We start from the raw sequence: 19,123 nt of genomic DNA, 5'->3' as shown, positions 1-19,123 counted from the left end.
TATAAAAACAACAGGTGTCCCTTTGACACTCATTTCATCATCCTTAGGTGGCCTGAGTGGACCCAGTAGAAACTGCATGAGTTAAGACCAAGTTGAAAAAATATTGCTGTTCAGAGTTTATTAATAAACCTTTCGTGTTGCATCAAGTGATGTTGCTGAACTAGATTTGATGCTGCGAGTGGGTGAGGTTGTATTTTTTGTTCAAAAACATTTATTGCCATTTTTAATATTCCACAAAAAATATGCAGAGAATATAACCAGGAGGGCCAGTGAGTGTTTTTTGATGTGTCTTGGATATCTTGCTTTTTGAGAAAGTGGCGACCACTCACATGGACTCTTCGGAAAAGGCATACATGACAACCTAGAAAGGGAACTGGAGGGTCCAGAGCGTAGTGGCTACTCACTAAGGGGCATAAATATTTTTTTCCCAATAGTCTGGCTTCTCAGTAAAATCCAGACACTCTACCCTCAATGTCTCGATGGCATGACTCTATTGACACAGGCATCTTTTATTCTCTGTGGCAAAGGTGGTCAATCAATCAATCAATCAAGAAATTTGTATAGCGCACTACTCACCCAGAGGGTCTCAAGGCGCTTGGGGGGCGGGGGCCATTATTGCTCGAATAGCCAGCTCTTGAGTTGCTTCCTGAAGGAGAGGTGGTCTTGAATAAGACAGAGGCACAGGGTCAAGGCATAAAATATTCCTTATGCATTTGTTCTTTGTATTTGCGGACTCTGTGCGCACAGTGTCGCCTAGATCCATGTCAGTTGCACACCTATGGCACAGTGAGCGCAGGACCCAATTCTCGGCATAGAGGTTCATTCAAGATTAAAACAATGGACTGGAATGAAGCCCCATGTAATTACCAATGGCTGATATTAATTCAAGCAATCTACCCATCACGTTTTTGTTTTCCTCCCAAATAGGCTGCCCTGGTCTGGGGCTGCTTGTGTTCCTGGTCAGAGCCGAACTTGCCTGACAGTTTGGGCTGAACTATGTAGAACGAGATTGCAATCTCTCTCAACTAAGGAGCTAGGGGGCATATTATCAAGGGGGTTTATCTCCGGTTTTTTGGCTTTAAAAGCCAAGAAAGCGGAGATAAAATTATCTCCCTATTACCTAGCTGTCGCTAACACCAGTTAGCGACAGCTAGTAGGAGATAGCGACCATCTTGGGCCCCACTTTGCATGTCAGTGATATTTATCACTAATGACATGCAAAGTGGGCGTGCCAAGATGTTAGCGACTGAAAACAGTCGCTAACATCGCTATCTCCTATTACCAACTTTTGGAGATATTCGCGCTAAGCACGAATATCTCCAAAAGCTAACACCTGCCCTGAGCAGTTCTTAGCCATGTTATCCAATGGGAGGTGGATAACATGGCTAAGAGCATTAGCTCGGTAAAGCATGAATATTTCTGACTTTTCAGCGATATTCATGCTTTGGGGCGATTTTTATCGCATTTGCGATAAACCTTGGTAATACCAAGGTTTATTTGCGGTAAAAATCGCCGCAGCTCAGCAGTAAATTTTTGTCTCTAACCAAGCAATAGCAATAATTATCGCTATTGCTTGGTAATATGCCCCTAGATTTTTCCAGGTTTGCTACTGCGAGAACACGTCCCTCACTACGTCCTCGTGGGCACATAAACAACTTTTCTCATCTTACAGCTCTGCTCTTGTTCAGGGCCATAGCTTCGGGGGTGTTTGGGGTGTTACACCCACCTAATATTTAGTAAGTAGTTGGGTACAGGAGCTTCCAGTAAGGTGTCTGTCGGATTTCACCTGGAAATGTTAAATACTCACTCAGACAAAAACACACTCTTCTGTTTTGAAGGTCTTTAAACATGGCTATTTTACAAAATACTGTGGGGCATATTAGCAAGAACCTCGTTAAAATTATCGCTGTTTTAGCGGCAGTTTATGGGCTTGCTAATATGCATTATAGAATTCCAATAGAAGCCCAGGTTAGATGTCCAGCACATCCAACCTGGGCTTCTATTAGAATTCTATAACGCATATTAGCAAGCCCATTATCGCCGTTTTATCGGCGGTTTCCTGCCGCTAAAACAGCGATGATTTTAATGAGGTTCTTGCAAATATGCCCCTGTGTTTTAAGTCTCCCTCACCATCTGGGCTCCGTTCCCTTTCCGTTGGCCCATAAGCCCCCCTCCTGCGTTGCTTCTCATATAATAGTTAACATGACATGCCAGCGTGATTGTCGGGATATCTGAAGCTCGCCTCCCCCAGTCTTACTGACCAAGCCATGCCCCTGAATTTGTGGTGCCCCTGTTCCATCATCAATTTCTCTTACTTCATCGGCTTCCTTTGTGGTACAACACAGACATTATCTCCGCACATGAGGAATGTTTAATAGGCTGTATAGGTGAAGATGATTTTTACTGTTTGCAACAATAACATTACCCTCAGACTGGTGTGGGGCTTCGTGAAACAAAGTAAAGGTAAACAGTAATTGCTGGAAATGGGTTAACATTCCATCTGGGAGGGCCGTCGCAAGGGGGGAGGGGGGTCAGACAGGACTGTTTTCTCAAGGCCTTTCTCTTTTCAGTGCCCCCACTGTAACTGCTGAATTCATTTATATATCACAAAAGCAAACCTTACTTGGTTTAGTGATATATATTTGATGAGGCAGGTAATGTTGTTTACACTAAGTGGTGCCATACACTGGAGCGGTCTCAAAATGCACCCCAGGTCATTGTTTCTCTTGTTAACATGCAGACCGGGGTTATTGTTGACTCAGGCCCCACAAAAGCTTTTAAAAGACTTGGACCTGTTTGAGTAAATAGTAATGTCAGAAATGTTATTACAAGTTAACCCTCTAGACCAGATAGATGTCAAAAAATGTACCTTGGCGGAGTGGGCATCTGCAGTGTGTTCATAAATTACCGGTTTTCCTGGAAGAACCAGAGACTGATCTGAAGGTCCATCAGGATAGGGTCTCATTGGGTCGGTAATGGTGGAAGGCTCTATACAGTTGCCATCAAAAGCTGCAGGTAAACTTTTTGTACCCTTCTCCAACCTGGTGTTGCCTGCAAGTCTGAAAGCCAAGAGGGATTGTCTGCTCTTGGGGTACGCAAATGTATTCATTGGTGTACAAACATTGTTTTGACCATGCACAGGCACATTGCATAGATCCTCCGGCGTACACTCGTTGTTGACCTCATCCAGCATACACCCACTGGAATTAGAATTGATTGAACTGGAGCTAATGGAAGTACGTAGTTTCTTTTCTGGTGCACAAGAGGCAGAGTCAGGTTTACTTTTATAGCTTGGAGAGGATCTGGTTTGAGATGAACTTGCATCACATTCGTCGCGCTCCTCGATCAAACATGGACTTTGTAGGTCCATCACATCCCTGTTATCGCTTTCTGGAGGGCATGTTTCACTTGATGGAGCACAGGGACTTCCAATGCAGTTTATATATTCTGATTCGAATCTGTGGTTGTTCTCATTTTCCGCAGGAGCCGCCACGTTGAATGTTACGCAACTAGCCTCCTCCTCGCTGGGACTGCTGCTGGTTGAAGGAGTGCTGTCGGTGTCAGCCTTTAAGCCACAAAGTGGAAGTGTTAAATCCTCAGATGCCTTATTGTCTGGAGTGCAGTCCTCCTCGGTATGGAATCTGAAATGGTCAGGTTGCAAAACCTTTGAATGGAGGTTGCTAATCTGAGATCTAAGGAAAGCAAAGTCAAAATGGAAATTTTTGAGTGGATTGGAGAGGAGCGTGCTGCTTGGATCGATGATGTCATACATGGATCTCTTAATTCTGGTCTTCATTGGGTTCGCCATTTGAAGAAACACAGCTGGATTCACCTGCTTTAGGGCCTCTGCCACAAAGTGGTCCAGCCCCTCCATCTTGTAAACCGATTTTGACGACGAATCAACAAAATTGTCTACGTGCAGTTTTTTCTTCAATTTTTCGCTTTTAATACGTTCACTAATGTATGTGTGCTGGAGCTGAATTTCCTCATGCAAGGTGAGAAATTCCTTGAAAAGACTTTGGTCAATTTCCGATTCTGTTTCATCAAGTTCAATTTTCAGCGCGTTCAGCTTCATTATGGTTCTTTCGCTGCATTCCACAGCTACAAAATAAGATGATATCACAGAAGATATGTTTAGGTTGACATCAGAAATATTAGGTATTAAACAAGCAAAGATCTGTGAAGTAAAGAATTCAGATATACTCTTCATACTGAAAAGTTGTAGGTGAAAGAGAAATGGTATGGGAAATATACCTTCAAACTCTTGACCACATTATACAAATACTGAAGTGCATTAATATGGCTTTAAGGTTTCCCACAGTGATGTATACCATACAATTCTGACTCCAGTTCTAGCATTTGAGCTGAACTTTATTGGCTGCTATAGACAACTACTGTAGGGTGTGAGGCTACCAGACCATTCGTTCAGAAAGTTCAAACCCCTTCAGCTCTTAGTTTTCAACCACTTCTTCCTTCCCTTTACTCCTCCAACCAGCCACGTAGCTCAGTTACTGCAATGGGTGTAGCCTTCACATTAGCTAACAAATATGCATAGCATAAGCTGTGAAACAAGGCATAGAGAAGCATCCACAATCCCTTCCATTGCTCGCTCTGCCTAAATGCCTCGGTCTGATTTAGTGTTTGATGGACAGGGTTACACAGTCACAAATAAGATGGAATGCCCTATCCATCAAACACTTGGTCAGTCCTCTTTACAGTAAGTCAGGCAGGCCATCAACTTTCCGTCAGCTGTGTTCCATTTACGGAAAGCTTACTCCAACGGTCTGATGGAGTCCTGGTCTTTGGAGAAAGAGCATCACACCGCCCACCCTACTTAGAGCAAACAGGCTGGTGTCCTTTTTTCTCTCCCCCACACTCAGGAGAAAAACTCCCTGGATGCTGGGTGTCATGAGGTATCTGTTTTCACTAGAAAGCCCCCACTTTGGGAGATTGCTTTTGAATAACAGAAAGCTTGGCGGACAGTTGTAAAAAATGATGGTGGTCGTCCACCAAACTTCAGATCAACATTCAGATCATCTGGGCTAGAGCTGATCTCTAAATATGGCAGTTCGCTGTCCGTTAATGTCAGATATACTGTTTTCCGCCACTGTGATGGTCAGAGATAACATCGCCAAACCACAAATAAGTCCTTTAGTTTCATTGATAAGACAGTGGGAGGGTCAGGAGCAGGGGAGGTTTCCTCATCCCTCCTTTTAGATTTGTTTCTGCACTTTTCTAGCCCAACAGCCTTTGTCTCTCTCACTTCCCTGTACAATGCCACATTCTGCAGAGAAGAAGAGACAGTGTTTGTGGTCTACTGCTGTTCAGTAGTCTCCAACTGAGTGCTAAACATGCCAGTGTTCTAATATAGCCTCATAGGTCACGCAGAGTGGAATAGCAGTCATTAAAGGTTTGCTCTAGTATTAATGGACCAAGACAAAAGTGTGAGGAAATCAGATGGGAGCAGGACTTTATTGACTGGATAGGATTCTACAGCAGGCTATAATGCTATTAGAACTTTCTTCCCAATGAGGAATTAACGCCCAAATTGCAGCAGGGGATTGAAATTCTGAGGTTAAGAAATCATATCAGCTTTTATGTCTGTTCTTTGACTGTTCCTACTGTCAATTCATGTTCATTACTGTAGGGCTGAGCACATTGGACTCCCTGACTTCACGGTAACTGACATCAACAGTCAGAGCCTTCAACAAAGGTTAGAAAGAAGCCTCTTTTACCCCTACCTCGGTCTCAGCTCTGCAAAACTGTTTTGTTTCATTTGGTAAGGCAATTTGTTTCTCTGCAGTTCTGGCTTCAGAAAACACCCTCCTATTCCCAGGCCATTGTCTCTGCGCTGGCAGCATTTTTTCAGACCTCTTTCACGCCTTAATCATGACAAATACAGGTTGAGAAGTTGCTGGAGAGCTAAAGAAAATTAGCCTCCGACAGTCTCAGGAAAGGTAAATGTAACTTTCTAAAAGTCATGTTTCCAATATATTTAACAAACATCTGACATCACCATTAGACTGGATTCTAACTGAATATAAAAATAAGCCTTTCATTGGCGCCTGTAATTAGTGTAGATAAGAATTAATAGAACTAAGCATATAATCTATGCTTTGGCTTTTCCTACCTACCGGTTATAGCCTGACCAGTGTCAACATCGTTTTATATTGTCATACATGTCCCAGTCCCGTGTTCCTACATGTTAAAAGGGTGAGTTTCACAGGTCTGGACACCAGGGTTTAAGCTACTATTGTCAGACCACATAGGGTAGGCCCGAAACGATGTTTTCACTGCCACTTTAGTCAATGGCACACTAGGTGCTGCAATCCACAAGTGGCATTTAACTTTACATGAGATGGGTGTATTTCTGTGTCATATTGTAAGGAAATTACTCTTTTTTGTATGGTCACTCCCACGTTTTTCAACAGATGCCGCTGGTTTTTCGACTCTGAGATTGCTTTGAGGCCTGATAACCAGACCCGGGCACCAGTGGGCCGACCCTAAAATGCATGTTGAATTGGCTATACCCAATTGGAAATGGCTAACTTACTTGTAAATCCCTACTAAATGGTACTCTGGTACCCCTGGCATGTAAGTTAGAGGGGTACCCCAAGCCTTGCAGCAATGATTGTGCCACCCTGTCAACTTTTAAAATTCTAAGGGACTCTAAGTAGCTCCTGATGTTCAAACTTCTGCACAGAGGCTTGATCCACTTACGTCTGGGGCTAGCATATGCTGCACAAAAAAATAAAACATCTGCAGTATCCTCATTAGCACCTAATGTACACAATGAGTATTTAGGATCACTGGCCCTCAATTGAACCTTTGCCCATTTAGCTGTAAAAGCATTAACTTGTAATGTCTCATACCTGCAAAAAACTCCGCTCAGTGAAGCATGAGGAAGCTGCCAGAAAGAAGCACCGCCCACTTGTGCTGCACATGGTGCTGTTCGCTTTGATTTTCCAGCATGGGACAAACACCCGGCGCTAAAAATCGGTGCGAGCGGCACGAGGTAACGCCCTCTGCCACTAGCAGAACTCTGCGTAGCTCAGCATGGTTTTTCAGTCACTTTGCAGAGGTCCGCTTAGCGGAAAGCCACGATTTCTGCTCAGGCCTACAAATTACATAGCTTTAACATGTTCCTTCTAATTTTGCCAAGTCAATTACATTTAAAGATTGCCTTGTGATATTATTGGAGTCCAAATTGGTCTGCTCATGCTAATTGAATTGTTATCTTTGTACTGTATTGGGAAGAGGGGTCAAGACTAAAAGAAGCAATTTCAAACAGTATATATGTCTTGCATTTTAGAACCCTGTAAATATAATATGTTTTTATGTTTATTTTTAAATGAATGTAAATTACAATATGTACAAAGATCTGAGTTATAAGCTTTGATGATTTTTTGAATCGAATAAAGAATTTTGATGAAGATGATGACTGAGGAAGAATTGGTCTGTGACAACGACAACGGGCATCTTGTAGTCCAATGGCAACTGGTCTTCGGACATAAGGAAGGGGAATTTGTGAGACATTTACCTTGCAACAAGGGCCCCCTTACCATCTTCGTGAACCTAGGATTCCCTGCATGAAGACCCAGCTGACTGCATAATATCCTTAGATCACTTTCAGCATCCTTCATTCCTTGCATCAGGACTGCCTAATAGGAATCCATTGCAAAGCGGATTAAGTGTCTGGAACTACTGATGGACTGCTTCTTCTGTGAATGTAACTTATTTATATTTATTTATGAGGAGTTTTTATCGCACTGGCCAGTCCCGAGGGTACCGGAGCGCTTTAAGCAGATCGGTACAAAAGGGGGTGGTGATGGACAGAGCATCTGAACCAATCAAACACTCACACCCAGTCAACAGATCTGGGTTTAATCCATCACCGTTCTTTATCCCACTCTGCCACCCTAGTTCAGACATGGCCATATGCAAATCAGTCTGACCCTGTGCCTCATGGGAACAGTCCAGCCCGAACTGCCAAGCCATGCCTTCCCTGGACCGGAAGCAAGAGCTAAAGAATGGTGATGGATTAAACCCAGATCAGTTGACTGGGGGTGAGTGTTTGATTTGCTCAAACACTCCGTCCATCATCCACTTTTTTATCGCTTTGTTCGCCCTAAGTTGGCAGGGTATGCTCAGACGTGAGTCCCTTGCTCACTTGGCCACTGGATTCAAATTAGCCTGGCTGATGAGGATTATGAATCTGAAACCGGTCCCAGGATGCTTGTTTCTGGTCCAGGGAAGACATGGCTTGGCAGTTCGGGCTGGACTGTTCCCATGCGGCACAGGGTCAGACTGATTTGCATATGGCCATGTGTGAACTGGGGTGGCTGAGTGAGCTAAAGAATGGTGATGGATTAAACCCAGATCAGTTGACTGGGGGTGAGTGTTTGATTTGCTTAAACGCTCCGTCCATCATCCACTTTTGTATTGCTTTAAAGCAGATTCAAGCAGGAATCACACAAAAAGGCATATGTATGCATATTGGTTCATAAACCGGGTGTGCTGAACAACATAAAAGTAAGGAAGTCCTGAGATAACCACGATGAGTGCACGATGTCTTGGGTGAACCTCATTCGGGGAGGGGAAACAAGGAAGGGATTGAAGAGAGGGGAAGAGGAAGGTTTTGGTGAAACATTGTCAGGGGATTGCAGAGTGTAGGCTTGTGCATTTCAGTGGCGTTTCTTGGTACTGGAAGGCACGGTTGAGGAAGAGGCCTTTTAGGAGTCTGTTTAATTTTACAAATGAGGGGATAGTCCTGATTTCAGCTGGGATGGAGTTCCAGATTTTGGGAGCGTTTCCAGCAAATGATTGTGTAGCAGTTTTTTGTTTACGTGTTTTCATAGGGATGAGTAGCAGGTTGTTGGAGCTCCTGAGGTTTCTTCTCTGCCCGGCTTTCTTGAGTTTGAAGGCCAGGTATTCAGGTTTCCCAGTGTGCAAGGCTTTGTGCATGAGGCAGGCAGTTCTAAAGCTGGCACACATTTCGAATGGGAGCCGTTTTAGTTCTCTGAGTGCAGGTGATATGTGATGGGATTTCTTAACTCCGATGACCATTCTGGCAGCAGCATTGAGAGTTGTTCTGAGGGGGGTTAGGTGGGATTTTGCTGTACCAGTGAGGACAGCATTCCCATAGTCGAGTCTAGATAGCACAAGTGATTGGGTGGCTTGCTTGAGGTCCTTGGGTGGAATGAAGGGTTTTATTTTGTTGAGTAGCTTTAGATTGAGGAAGGCAGTCTGTGGAGATCTTAATGTGTTTGGCCATGGTCAATTTTGGGTCTAGGGTGATACCAAGTGATTTTACAGAGTTAGCCAGGGTGAGATTACCATTAAGAGCATCGATTCCTTTTAGCCCTTCTACGGTTTAAGGGTTTTCTTCTTTGTTGGAGACGTGGAGGATTTCAGTTTTGTCTTGGTTGAGTTTGAGGTGGTTTGTTGATAGCCAATGATGGACTTATCTGAGAGTGTTGTTAAGTCTCTGAATGTCGTCAATGAAGGAGATTTCCAGGTAGATCTGGGTGTCATCTGCATATAGGTGGAAGGGGATGTTGGCTTTTTTGAGTAGGGTGGTGTAGGTCCGATGTAAAGGTTTTAATTTTTATCCTTTGAGAGCGGTTGTGTAGGAAGGAGGTGAACCAGTGTAGGACCATCTCATCAGTACCTACTCTATCCTGGAGAGCCTTGATGAGTAGCTTCTGATCGACCATGTCAAAGACTGACAAAATGTCCAGTAGGATGAGTAGGCAGTATTGGTCGGTATCTAGAGACTTGTGGATGTCTTCTACAATGTTAAGGATCGCGGTCTCTGTGTTACAGCCTTTTCTAAAGCCTGATTGGTGGGGATCTAGCAAGTTGATGTTGTCCATGTGCTGAGTCAGTTGTAGGAAAATGCATTTTTTGAGGATTTTGGATAGTAGGGGGTGAATGGAAACAGGTCTGAAGTTGTTTAGATCGTTGGTGTCAAGGCCTGGCTTTTTCAGTATGCCATGACTTGGCCGACTTTGAGGCTGTCTGGAATGATGCCAGTTTTCAAGGAGCTGGTTATGATCGCGCACGAGAATGGGGCAAGGGAAAGTTTCAGCTTTTTGGTCAATTGAGTGGGTACAGGATCAAGGACGTGAGATGCAGGTTTGGAGGAGGAGATCAGTTTAAGAATCTCAGCTTCAGGTATGGGGTTGAAGGATTTCCAGGCTTTCGTGGGGGCTGGTGGTGCTTGTTTTGATCTCTGACATTGGGCTTTTGCGGGAAGGACTGAGGTTGATGTCTAGTGATGTAACATGGTGAGGTTGGTTAGGATTTCGTTAAAGTGCTGTATTATAGCAGCTAACAGGCTTTCAAGCAGGGAGAGGCGCTGCCCATCTCTTCTAGAGTGGGGGGGGTGAGTTTTGGGTGGGGTCTTCCTGCTGGGGCGATGGCCTGATACTGTTGTGTTGCTGTCTAGTTGTTATTGTGCTGTCTGTGGAAGCTTTGTGCTGGGCCGTGGGTGCAGGGAGTGGGGGGGGTCATGTTGTGGCATCTGCGATCTTATGCATGTGGGTATTGGGAGGTGGATGGGAGTCTTTGGTTGTGTATTTAGATCAATCGGTATTCCTTGGGGGAGGTTACAGGTGAGGGGGTGATTGCGAGGATGGTCAAACAGGGGAGTGGGAGCCTTGCTCTTGGTGGCAGAGGTGCGGGTGGTGTCTCATGGAGGAAAGCTAGAGTTTTTGATAGAAGGCGCAGGAAAGGTGGGTGTATTCTGCTGGTGGGTCGGGCGCGGGAGATGTGAGTGAGAGAGGGAAGTCCTAGGTGAGGGGAAGAGGTAGTCAAATGCCTCGAGGTTGTCGTTGTTAGCTTGGATCAGGACTGTGCCGTTGGAGTAGATGGTCACAGAAGTATTCCCGCTCTGCATCATGCCGTTATGGACAGCGAATGACAGTTTGCAGCTATGGGAGCGTTAGTGGTTTTGGTAATGTGGAGTTGAGATCTGAGGATGAAGGTCCACTTTTTGAGTCTTTCGATGGGGAAATTGAGATCCATTTTTATCTGGCCTTTGGAGGTGCAGTGATTTGTGTCAGCAAATAGGTATTCGGGGTATTGTCTAATCAGTTTGTGCTTGAGGTTTTGCTTCGGGTGAGAGGCTGGGGGTAAACTAATTGAGAAGGAGTTTAGGCTGTGTGGTTTTAAGTAGTTCTGTGTAGGGGGTTGGCGTATGTTGGAGTGAAAGAAGGAATTTTGTCTAAGTTGGACGGTAGGGCTAGTTCCCTTAGGACTAGGTGTGTTGTGATACCACAGAGGGTCGGGGTGGATTGTTGTGGTGGACGGGTCAAGTAGAGTGGTCAGGCCGCTTTTTTAGGGGTTGGGAGGTTGGCTGTCAACATGAGATCAGGACCTGAGGGCAGAGAGGGCGCAAAGCAGTTGTCGCTTTGTAGTGAGGCCCAATTAGTTAGGCTGTTGGGGTGTAGCAGAGGTAGGCGTTGGGTCAGGATTGATTTTATTACTGGGACCAGGCAGGTTATAAGGTGACCAACCCACTTCCATATATATTGGTCAGAGACTCCCCATTGCAGTTTCCCAGGGATTAGTTCATGGCTGCCATCTTAGGGTTAGGCCCTGTGGGCAGGAGGTTTGATGAAGTGGCGGTATCTGTGGGGCAGAGGCCCTCGTTGCTATTGTTTGTTGTGTTCGGCGGGTACAGGGTGAAGAAAGAGCAAATCAAGTCAAATAAAATCAAATAACTTTATTTCGATTCCACAAAGAAATCATAAAAGTATACATCATTATAAAAACACAAGCTACAATAAAACCACTGTACATATTTACATAATGCTGATTTTCATAAACATTCACTATCGGTTTCTAATAGCAAGAGCTGATCTAATAGGGGTAGGAGAATTGATGGTACCCCTACCTAGCAAATGTTTGTGTAGGGCTATTGGTCTTGGTGGGGGGATAGGTGGGGTACGCGGATAAAAATCATACAGATCCCAAACGGAGATGGAGCCGTCATTATCATGGGGCTGGGAGGATCGTAAGTAGGGGACTGTGTGCCTGTCCCTAACTTTGACTAGAACTAGGTCCCCGGGAATTTCTTTAGGTGATGACCCTAACCAACCCACCCTTCTAACACTCAGGATGCCACCATCCTTGTTGGGTGGGAGGGGTCTATTTTTTGATAACCAAAACAGGACCTTGTACAATAGGTCCTGATGCCTTTCAGGTCTCCTGTGGATGGGTGCAGGTACTCCTGCAAGGACAAGCACAAAGGGGGCAGCTTCTGGAGGCAAATCTATACAAGCTACTCTGTTAAGTTCTGCTCTACTAGCAGAGTATTTAGGTAACGCGGGTTTACGGGCAATTTTGGTGGCAGTTGAAGGTAGTCTCTTGGGAGGTTGTCTATCGGTTGGGACAGTTTTTAAAGAGCATTTCGATATGAACAGAGATACCCCTGTGTAGTTTACGTGGAGCTAGCTCTTGGCGGCCATCTTAGGGTCAGGCCATGTGGGCATGGGGATCGAGGAATCAGCAGTCTCTAAGTTGCAGGGGCCTTCGTCACATTTTTATTTTTGCTGTGACCGGCGGTACAGAGAACATTTAGGGTAGTGGAGACTCACCAGTGCAATCTGATCATCGGTGAAGGTTTTCCATTGGGGCAGCCATCTTCAGGTCAGGCGCTGCGGGCTCATCGGTGGCTCATGAACTGATTTTTTTAATGCTGCTTTTTCAGTGGCAGTTTGTGTGGTGCATCAGTCCAGGGTCCATTCTTAGTCACTGTGGCCTTCTTGGACAGAATTGCATATGTGACTGGGAATGCTACGGGATTTATTCACAGATGCGATGTCGGCGGCCATCTTGAAGTCAGGCGCTGGGGGCCTCTGCAGTAGATCACGGTCGGCCCCTTAATGATCTCCGACTGCCAAAAATTGTTTCCAGATTTGCAATGACTATAGTTTGCATCTTTTTCTTGCCTTGCATGCCACTCAAAGGTTTTGAACTTCTTTCACATGACCGACATCGGGCGGCCATCTTGGCGTCAGGCGCTGCGGGGCTCAGCAGTAATTCGTGATCAGCTTGTGGAGATCTCCGACTGCCATCAATTATAAGCTTATTGATGGCTCCGACCGGGTCCGGGACTGTCGGGACTTCCGCAGGTCCGGTGTGGGGTGACCTTGTATCAAGTGAGGTCCGCTGTCTTCTGATCACCCCGAGGCATCCTTTGGTACTGGAGGTGTCGGGGTGCGGATCGTTGCAGCTTCGATTCAGCTGGAAGCTCGATTCAGGCTTGCCCCACCTGGGGTACAATACGGTGAGTTCTTGCTGGGCAGGGGAGTTGGGGGCAGCCTAGGTTCTCACTGCATCGGTGGTCCCAGTGCCCAGTGCCCGGAAGCTCGATGTCAGTGCTCCCTCCCCGCGGCCATCTTGCCACCACTTGTAACTGTTCGTGACCACCTTGCTGGTCCCCCTGACTAGTTCCCCGACAGAGTTGGTCGCCCCAAGTACTTCTAACCAACTTCATTGACACTTACATACGTTTTACTTGAAAACGTTTCTAAGTGTCTAATTCATTGACCCTGCCAAGGCTTGTTTGTGCTTGAGTGAAATTGCTTTGATTTATTATTGCTTATAAAATCTATATCTTCTGAACTCTTTGGTGGATTTTTTTCGTTCTAGTGTCTAAATTCCTATAAAAATACAGTCTATTTTCATAAATTGGAGTCGGATTTCTTGAATGTCGTATCGATTTCTTCTTCAATTGTTTTGGTGCTGTTTAAATGCTTAACACTTATTTATCGGTGTAAGCCTTGCGGCTCAGTGCCATAGCTACCCAGGGTTGAGTTGAGGGTTTTAAAGATGAAACCAACTGGACCTAAAAGGGTTGGTAAGTGTATTACATAGTGATGTCGCACAACAGCACAATATAATGCACCCCATTTCCTCATACATATACTATGGCATTATGGGAAAGTTACATGTGCTAATCAGGTTTTGGGAGTATTCCAACTTATTTAGTGGTCAGAGTACAAGCACCGAGCACTGGATAGCAGGGGTCCAGAGTTAGATTTTGGGATGAACAGCGGGTAACTTTGCTATCATTTGGGGCATTCCTTCCTTCTGAATACCTGAAAATGTCTTCCTTCTCTCCAACCTTCTGTCAGTTTTTATTCCTTCTTTCCTTCTCTCGATCTTTCTTTCTCACGCTTTCCCATCTTTCTTTTCTTCTTTCCATCCTTTCTGAAATCTTTTACATCCATTCATCCTTATTTTAGCTTTTATCTATCCTTTTTCTCCATGCTTGTATTTCCTTCCTTTTTTATTTATCCACACTTCTTTCTCACAGTGCATCCATACATCCTTCCTTCTATGCATCCACACATCCTTCCCTCCATCATCTTCCTTCCTTCTTTCCATACATCATTCCATTCATCCTTCTCTATTCATCCATTATTCTCTGCATCCATCCTTCTCCCAATTACTTCTTCTCTCCATGCATCCATCAATCAACTAGGGTTGGTAAAGCGCAACTACTCACCCGTGAGGCTCTCTAAGCACTGGGGGGAGGGAGGGGGCACTTTTGCGTGCTGGTGTCATCCAAAGAGCCAGGTCTTGAGGTTCTTCCTTAACTCATGCAATGTGGGAGATTGCCGGAGGTGGATGGGAAGGCTGTTCCAGGGTTTAGCTGCGAGGTAGGAGAAGGACTTTCCTCCCGTTCTGATCTTGTTGATATGAGGGAAGGTGGCCAGAGTGAGTTGGGCTCACAGTAGTTTCTTTTGGGTCATGGAAGGAGGAGCCGCTGTTCAGGTATGCAGGTGCAGTGCTGTGAAAGACCTTGTATGCGTGGGTGAGGAGTTTGAGGGATATTCTTCTTCCAACTGGAAGCCAGTGGAAATCTCAGAGGTGTTGGGTGACGTGACTGCGAGGGCGATGTCAAGGATCAGTCTGGCTGCGACGTTCTGGGCAGTCTACAGTTTGCAAAGGTGCTTCTAATTGATTCCAGCATAGAGAGCATTGCCGTAGTCCAGTCTGCTGCTCATGAGTGTGTGTGTGACAGTTTTTCTGGATTTGGTTAGGATCCATCTGCAAGTCTTTCGGAGAATGATGATGGAGTTGAAGCAGGTCGGGGACTCAACATTGATCTAGGGGTTCATTGTAAACAATGCGTCTAGTATGATGCCGAGTTTTCGTGCATGGTCCATTGGGGTGGGAGATTTTGAAGGGTTGAGGGCCCCCGGGATTTGTACAGTGTGGAGGGGTGAAGCCAAGAATGAGGACTTTTGTTTTTGTTTAGTTGAGTTTCAGGCAGCTGTTCTTCACCCAGGTGGTGACCGCTTTCTTTCCTTCTTTGAAGTTGTGTTTGGTGATGTTTGGTACATTGGTGAGGGAGAGGATCAGCCGGGTGTCATCGGTGTAAGAGACGATATTGAGCCAGTGGATCCTGACAATGGTTGCTAGGAGCTCCATGGGGCAGTTGAAAGGGGTGGGGATGCCCTGGGGCACTTCACAGTTGGTCTCGAGAGGTAGGGGGGACTTTGACCCACTGGATTTTGCCAGTGAGGAAGGAGCGTATCTAGTCCAGTGCCTTGCTGCGGATGCTGGCGTTGTGGAGTCTGGTGGCTAGGGTGCGGTGGGAGATGGTGTTGAATGCAGCTGAGAGGTCCAGGAGGAGAAGGGCTGCCGTTTCGCCCTGGTTGAGGCGGGAGAGGATGTTGTTGGTGGTAGAGTAGTGCAGACTTGGTGCTGTGGTTGCTTCGGAATCCGGATTTGGATATGACCACGATGTTGTTGGCTTTGATGAAGTTTTCTAGCTCGGCGCTGACGGTTTGTTCGATGACCTTGTCTCTGAAGGGAAGCAGGGTAATGGTGGGCCTGAAGTTCTTGAGGTCCGTCAGGTCTGCAGAGGGTTTCTTCAAAGGGGATTGACTTCGGCGTGTTCCCGGTCGTTGGGGAAGGTGACCTTGAAGGAGCAGCTGATCGTATGATGTAGTTCGGGTGCAATGGCGGAAGCGGCTCTGTGTGTAAGATGTGGTGTGGGCAGGAGTTTGATGGTGTTCCGGACTGGATGGTTTTCATAGTTTTCAAGGTGTTTTCTGTGGTGAGTGGTATCTGTTTGGGCAGGGTCAGTAGGGTGTTATCTCCTGAGGCAGGAGCTGGAACAGTGATGTGGTCTTGGATGTCGAAGTTGTCGTAGATCAACTTATTCTTGTGGTGGAAGAAGGTGTTGAGTTTGTTGCAGAGGTCTTGGGAGGGTGGGAATCTGTTGTTTCGCTGCATGGTTTGGCGAATTCCTTGATGATGGAGAAGAGCTCTTTGGTGTTGTGTGTGCTGGTAGGGATTCTGTCTTGGAGGGTTTCCTTCCTTGTGAATTTGATGAGATGGTGGTGTGCAGTGGTGGCTGCTTTGTAGGCGGCGCATGTTTCTGGGGTTTTGTTGTTCCACCATGTCTTTCGAGTCATCTGCAGCAGTGTCTGGATTCTTGGAGTGCAGGGGTGAACCAGCTTGCTTTCTTAATGGGTCTTTCGGTGACTTTCTTGAGGGGGGTGAGTGAGTCAGCACAGTTCGTTATCCAGCGGTGGAGGTTGTATGCTGTGGTGTTTGCATTAGATGGAGTTGGGGGTGGGCTGCTGATGAGGGCAGAGGTGAGGTGGTCTTCAGTGACTTTGATCCAGCTTCTAGAGGGGAGAGAGTGGGCATGCTTGTGTATGGTATTTTTTCAAAGAGAAGTGGATGCCAAGGTGATCTGTCCAAAGGAGTTCTGCGGTGTGGCTGTAGGAGAAACTGTTTCCTCCGGTGAAGTCTGTGTCGTGTGTGTGTGTCCCTCTTTGTGCATGGGGGAGGTGAGTAGTTGATTCAATCCTATGTTGGTAAGGTTCTCTGGGAGGGAGGTGGTTATCATGGAAGTTTAGGTCTCAGAGTAGGATGTAGTCTGTGGAGGCGAGGGCATGGGGTGCAATGAGGCTGGTAATGGCGTTGGTAAAGGGAGCATGTGCCAGGTGGCCTGTAGATGAGGGTTCCGCTGAAGGTTATTTTGGGGTTGGTCTGGAAGTGGAAGTGCTCCTTGAGGGTTGATGTGTCATCCGGGAGGGTGATCATGCACAGGGTGCTTTTGTGAATGACACAGATGCCTCCTCCTGGATGGATGGGGTGGTTCTTGCACAAGATCTTATATCCATCTCTCCATCCACCCTGCGCTCTAGCCATCATCTGTGGATCTAGCCCCATCTCTCCGTCCTCCTCGGCTCTGTTCCTTCTCCCAATCCTTTTCTCTGCTACTCTCTATCCACCACCGCCTCTCTCATCCTTCCTTTGCAAGAGCTGGTATTAAAGACCTTCTAATCAGAATCAAAGGGTCATAAACACCAATTTAAATGTTACACGTCACCCTCTGGCATCCCAGCCCCCCCTCAAGATGCTAAAGTGGGGGGTTTACCATGCCCCTGGTTGAAAGTTGGACTGAGGCTACAGAAGCTGAGAAGAATTTGAGGCAGCAGAAGATGAGGGGACCACCAAGACTGCAGGAGCTTAGAAAGGCATGGGGCTGCAATCTCTGAGAAGAGCATGAGGCTGCAGAAGCTGAGAGAAGCCCTACAGCTGAAGCGAAAGCCTTGATCCATCGAAGCAGCAAGGGATGATTGAAGGTGTAGTGTAGAAGCTTAAAGGTGGATCAGCACTGAGGCAGTCGGGGACTTTGTGGGCAATAAGACTGCAGGGAGTTCGGAGAAGCACCATGGAAAAGAAAAGGAGGTTAGAAAAGCACTGCCTAACTGGGACAAACTGAAGAGCACAGAATAAAAGTTGCAGTTATTCAAGGTGAGTTCTGATCCAGAATCTTTGACTAAACCTAAAGGTTCTATATGTGTAGCTGTAAAACAACGGAGTCATAGATATAAACAGAGGTTTTAGAGCAAAGCCAATCAGTTTTGTGAATAATTAAATCATGTGATCCACGGCAGCGGTCTTAAGAGGTGGTGTAAGGTTGAAGAGGCTAATTCACGTCTGGGTAGGCATTCTTGGTATGGAGCAGGTCACCATGGCAATCTGAGGGGTGTATGTTGCATATTACAACAAAAGAAATAATGTAGAACATTTCACCCTTTCGTCAGACCTTCTTGACCCACTGCACCTACCTCACCATGTTGCTTCTGAGAGGACAGCATGCAGCACACGTTTGAAGTGTGCAGGGAATTCTAGAATTCTAAGGCCCAAATTATGAGTGGAAGTGAACATGGTAAAATAGCATGCAATTTAAATTTACTGTGTATGCCCAGTACATTGGCACCGGTTCCATGCATTTACGAGTTAAACCCCATAAAATGAGGAATTACCGGGTGGGACCGTTTTTTCCAGTGGTAAAATCCACATCAAGTTTGCCATTTAATGGGATTTTACCGCATGCATTTACTGGCTACTTTGTAAATGCATGTCTGGCAGGGTATGCTTAGACGTGAGTCCCTTGCTCACTTTGCCACTGGATTCAAGCAAGCCGGGCTGAAGACGGCTGGAATGCCAGAAACCGGTCCTCGGAAGCTTGTTTCCGGTCCAGGGAAGACATGGCTTGGCAGTTCGGGCTGGACTGTTCCCATGAGGCACAGGGTCAAACTGATTTGCATATAGCCATGCCTGAACTGGGGTGGCAGAGTGGGCTAAAGAACGGCGATGGATTAAGCCCAGATCTTTTGACTGGGTGTGAGTGTTTGATTGATTCAGATGCTCCGTCCATCACCACCCCCTTTTGTACTGCTTTGTAAATGTATGCATGGGCCGGTGAGTAGGATGAGTAGGGGAAGGAAGTGGAAGTGTTTTTTCTAGAAGCGGGACCATTGTTTGAGCCCCTGCAAGAATAAAAAGAAATTGGCAAAGCCAATATGTTTCACCTATACAAAATCTATTGGCTTTGTCAATGTGTTTTACACATTGCACAACAGTGCAAGCTGCTGTGCAACATTGCTTGAAGAAAAAATAAATAAAAGCACTGTGATGCAGCTAGTACTGACCCCATGAAAGCACTTTTTCCCCCTTTAAGCCATGTTGCCCAGCAGCCCATCTTTCAGTGCAACATGTAAAAAAACTGCATAGGGGTCATTAGGGCACGAAGGAGGAGACTGGGAAAACAATTATGAGCGGGGGGGTGAGAAACAGT

At 46.0% G+C, this 19,123-nt stretch overlaps 1 protein-coding gene across 1 annotated transcript in view; it reads right to left on the bottom strand.

Moving 5' to 3' along the window:
* LOC147683489 (uncharacterized) overlaps window positions 1-19,123 on the bottom strand; it is a 183,291-nt gene that overhangs the window by 145,733 nt on the left and 18,435 nt on the right. Inside the window, exon 2 of the mRNA XM_086942538.1 lies at window positions 2,870-4,101. Within this exon, the coding sequence (XP_086798664.1) occupies window positions 2,870-4,101 (1,232 nt within the window). The remainder of the gene's footprint in view (window positions 1-2,869; window positions 4,102-19,123) is intronic.

This window comes from Lissotriton vulgaris, chromosome 11 (genome assembly GCF_964263255.1).
Source record: "Lissotriton vulgaris chromosome 11, aLisVul1.2, whole genome shotgun sequence".
Lineage (NCBI taxonomy): Eukaryota > Metazoa > Chordata > Amphibia > Caudata > Salamandridae > Lissotriton > Lissotriton vulgaris.
Note: the sequence above shows the minus strand (reverse complement) of the source record. Positions and strands in the feature narration are given on the sequence as shown.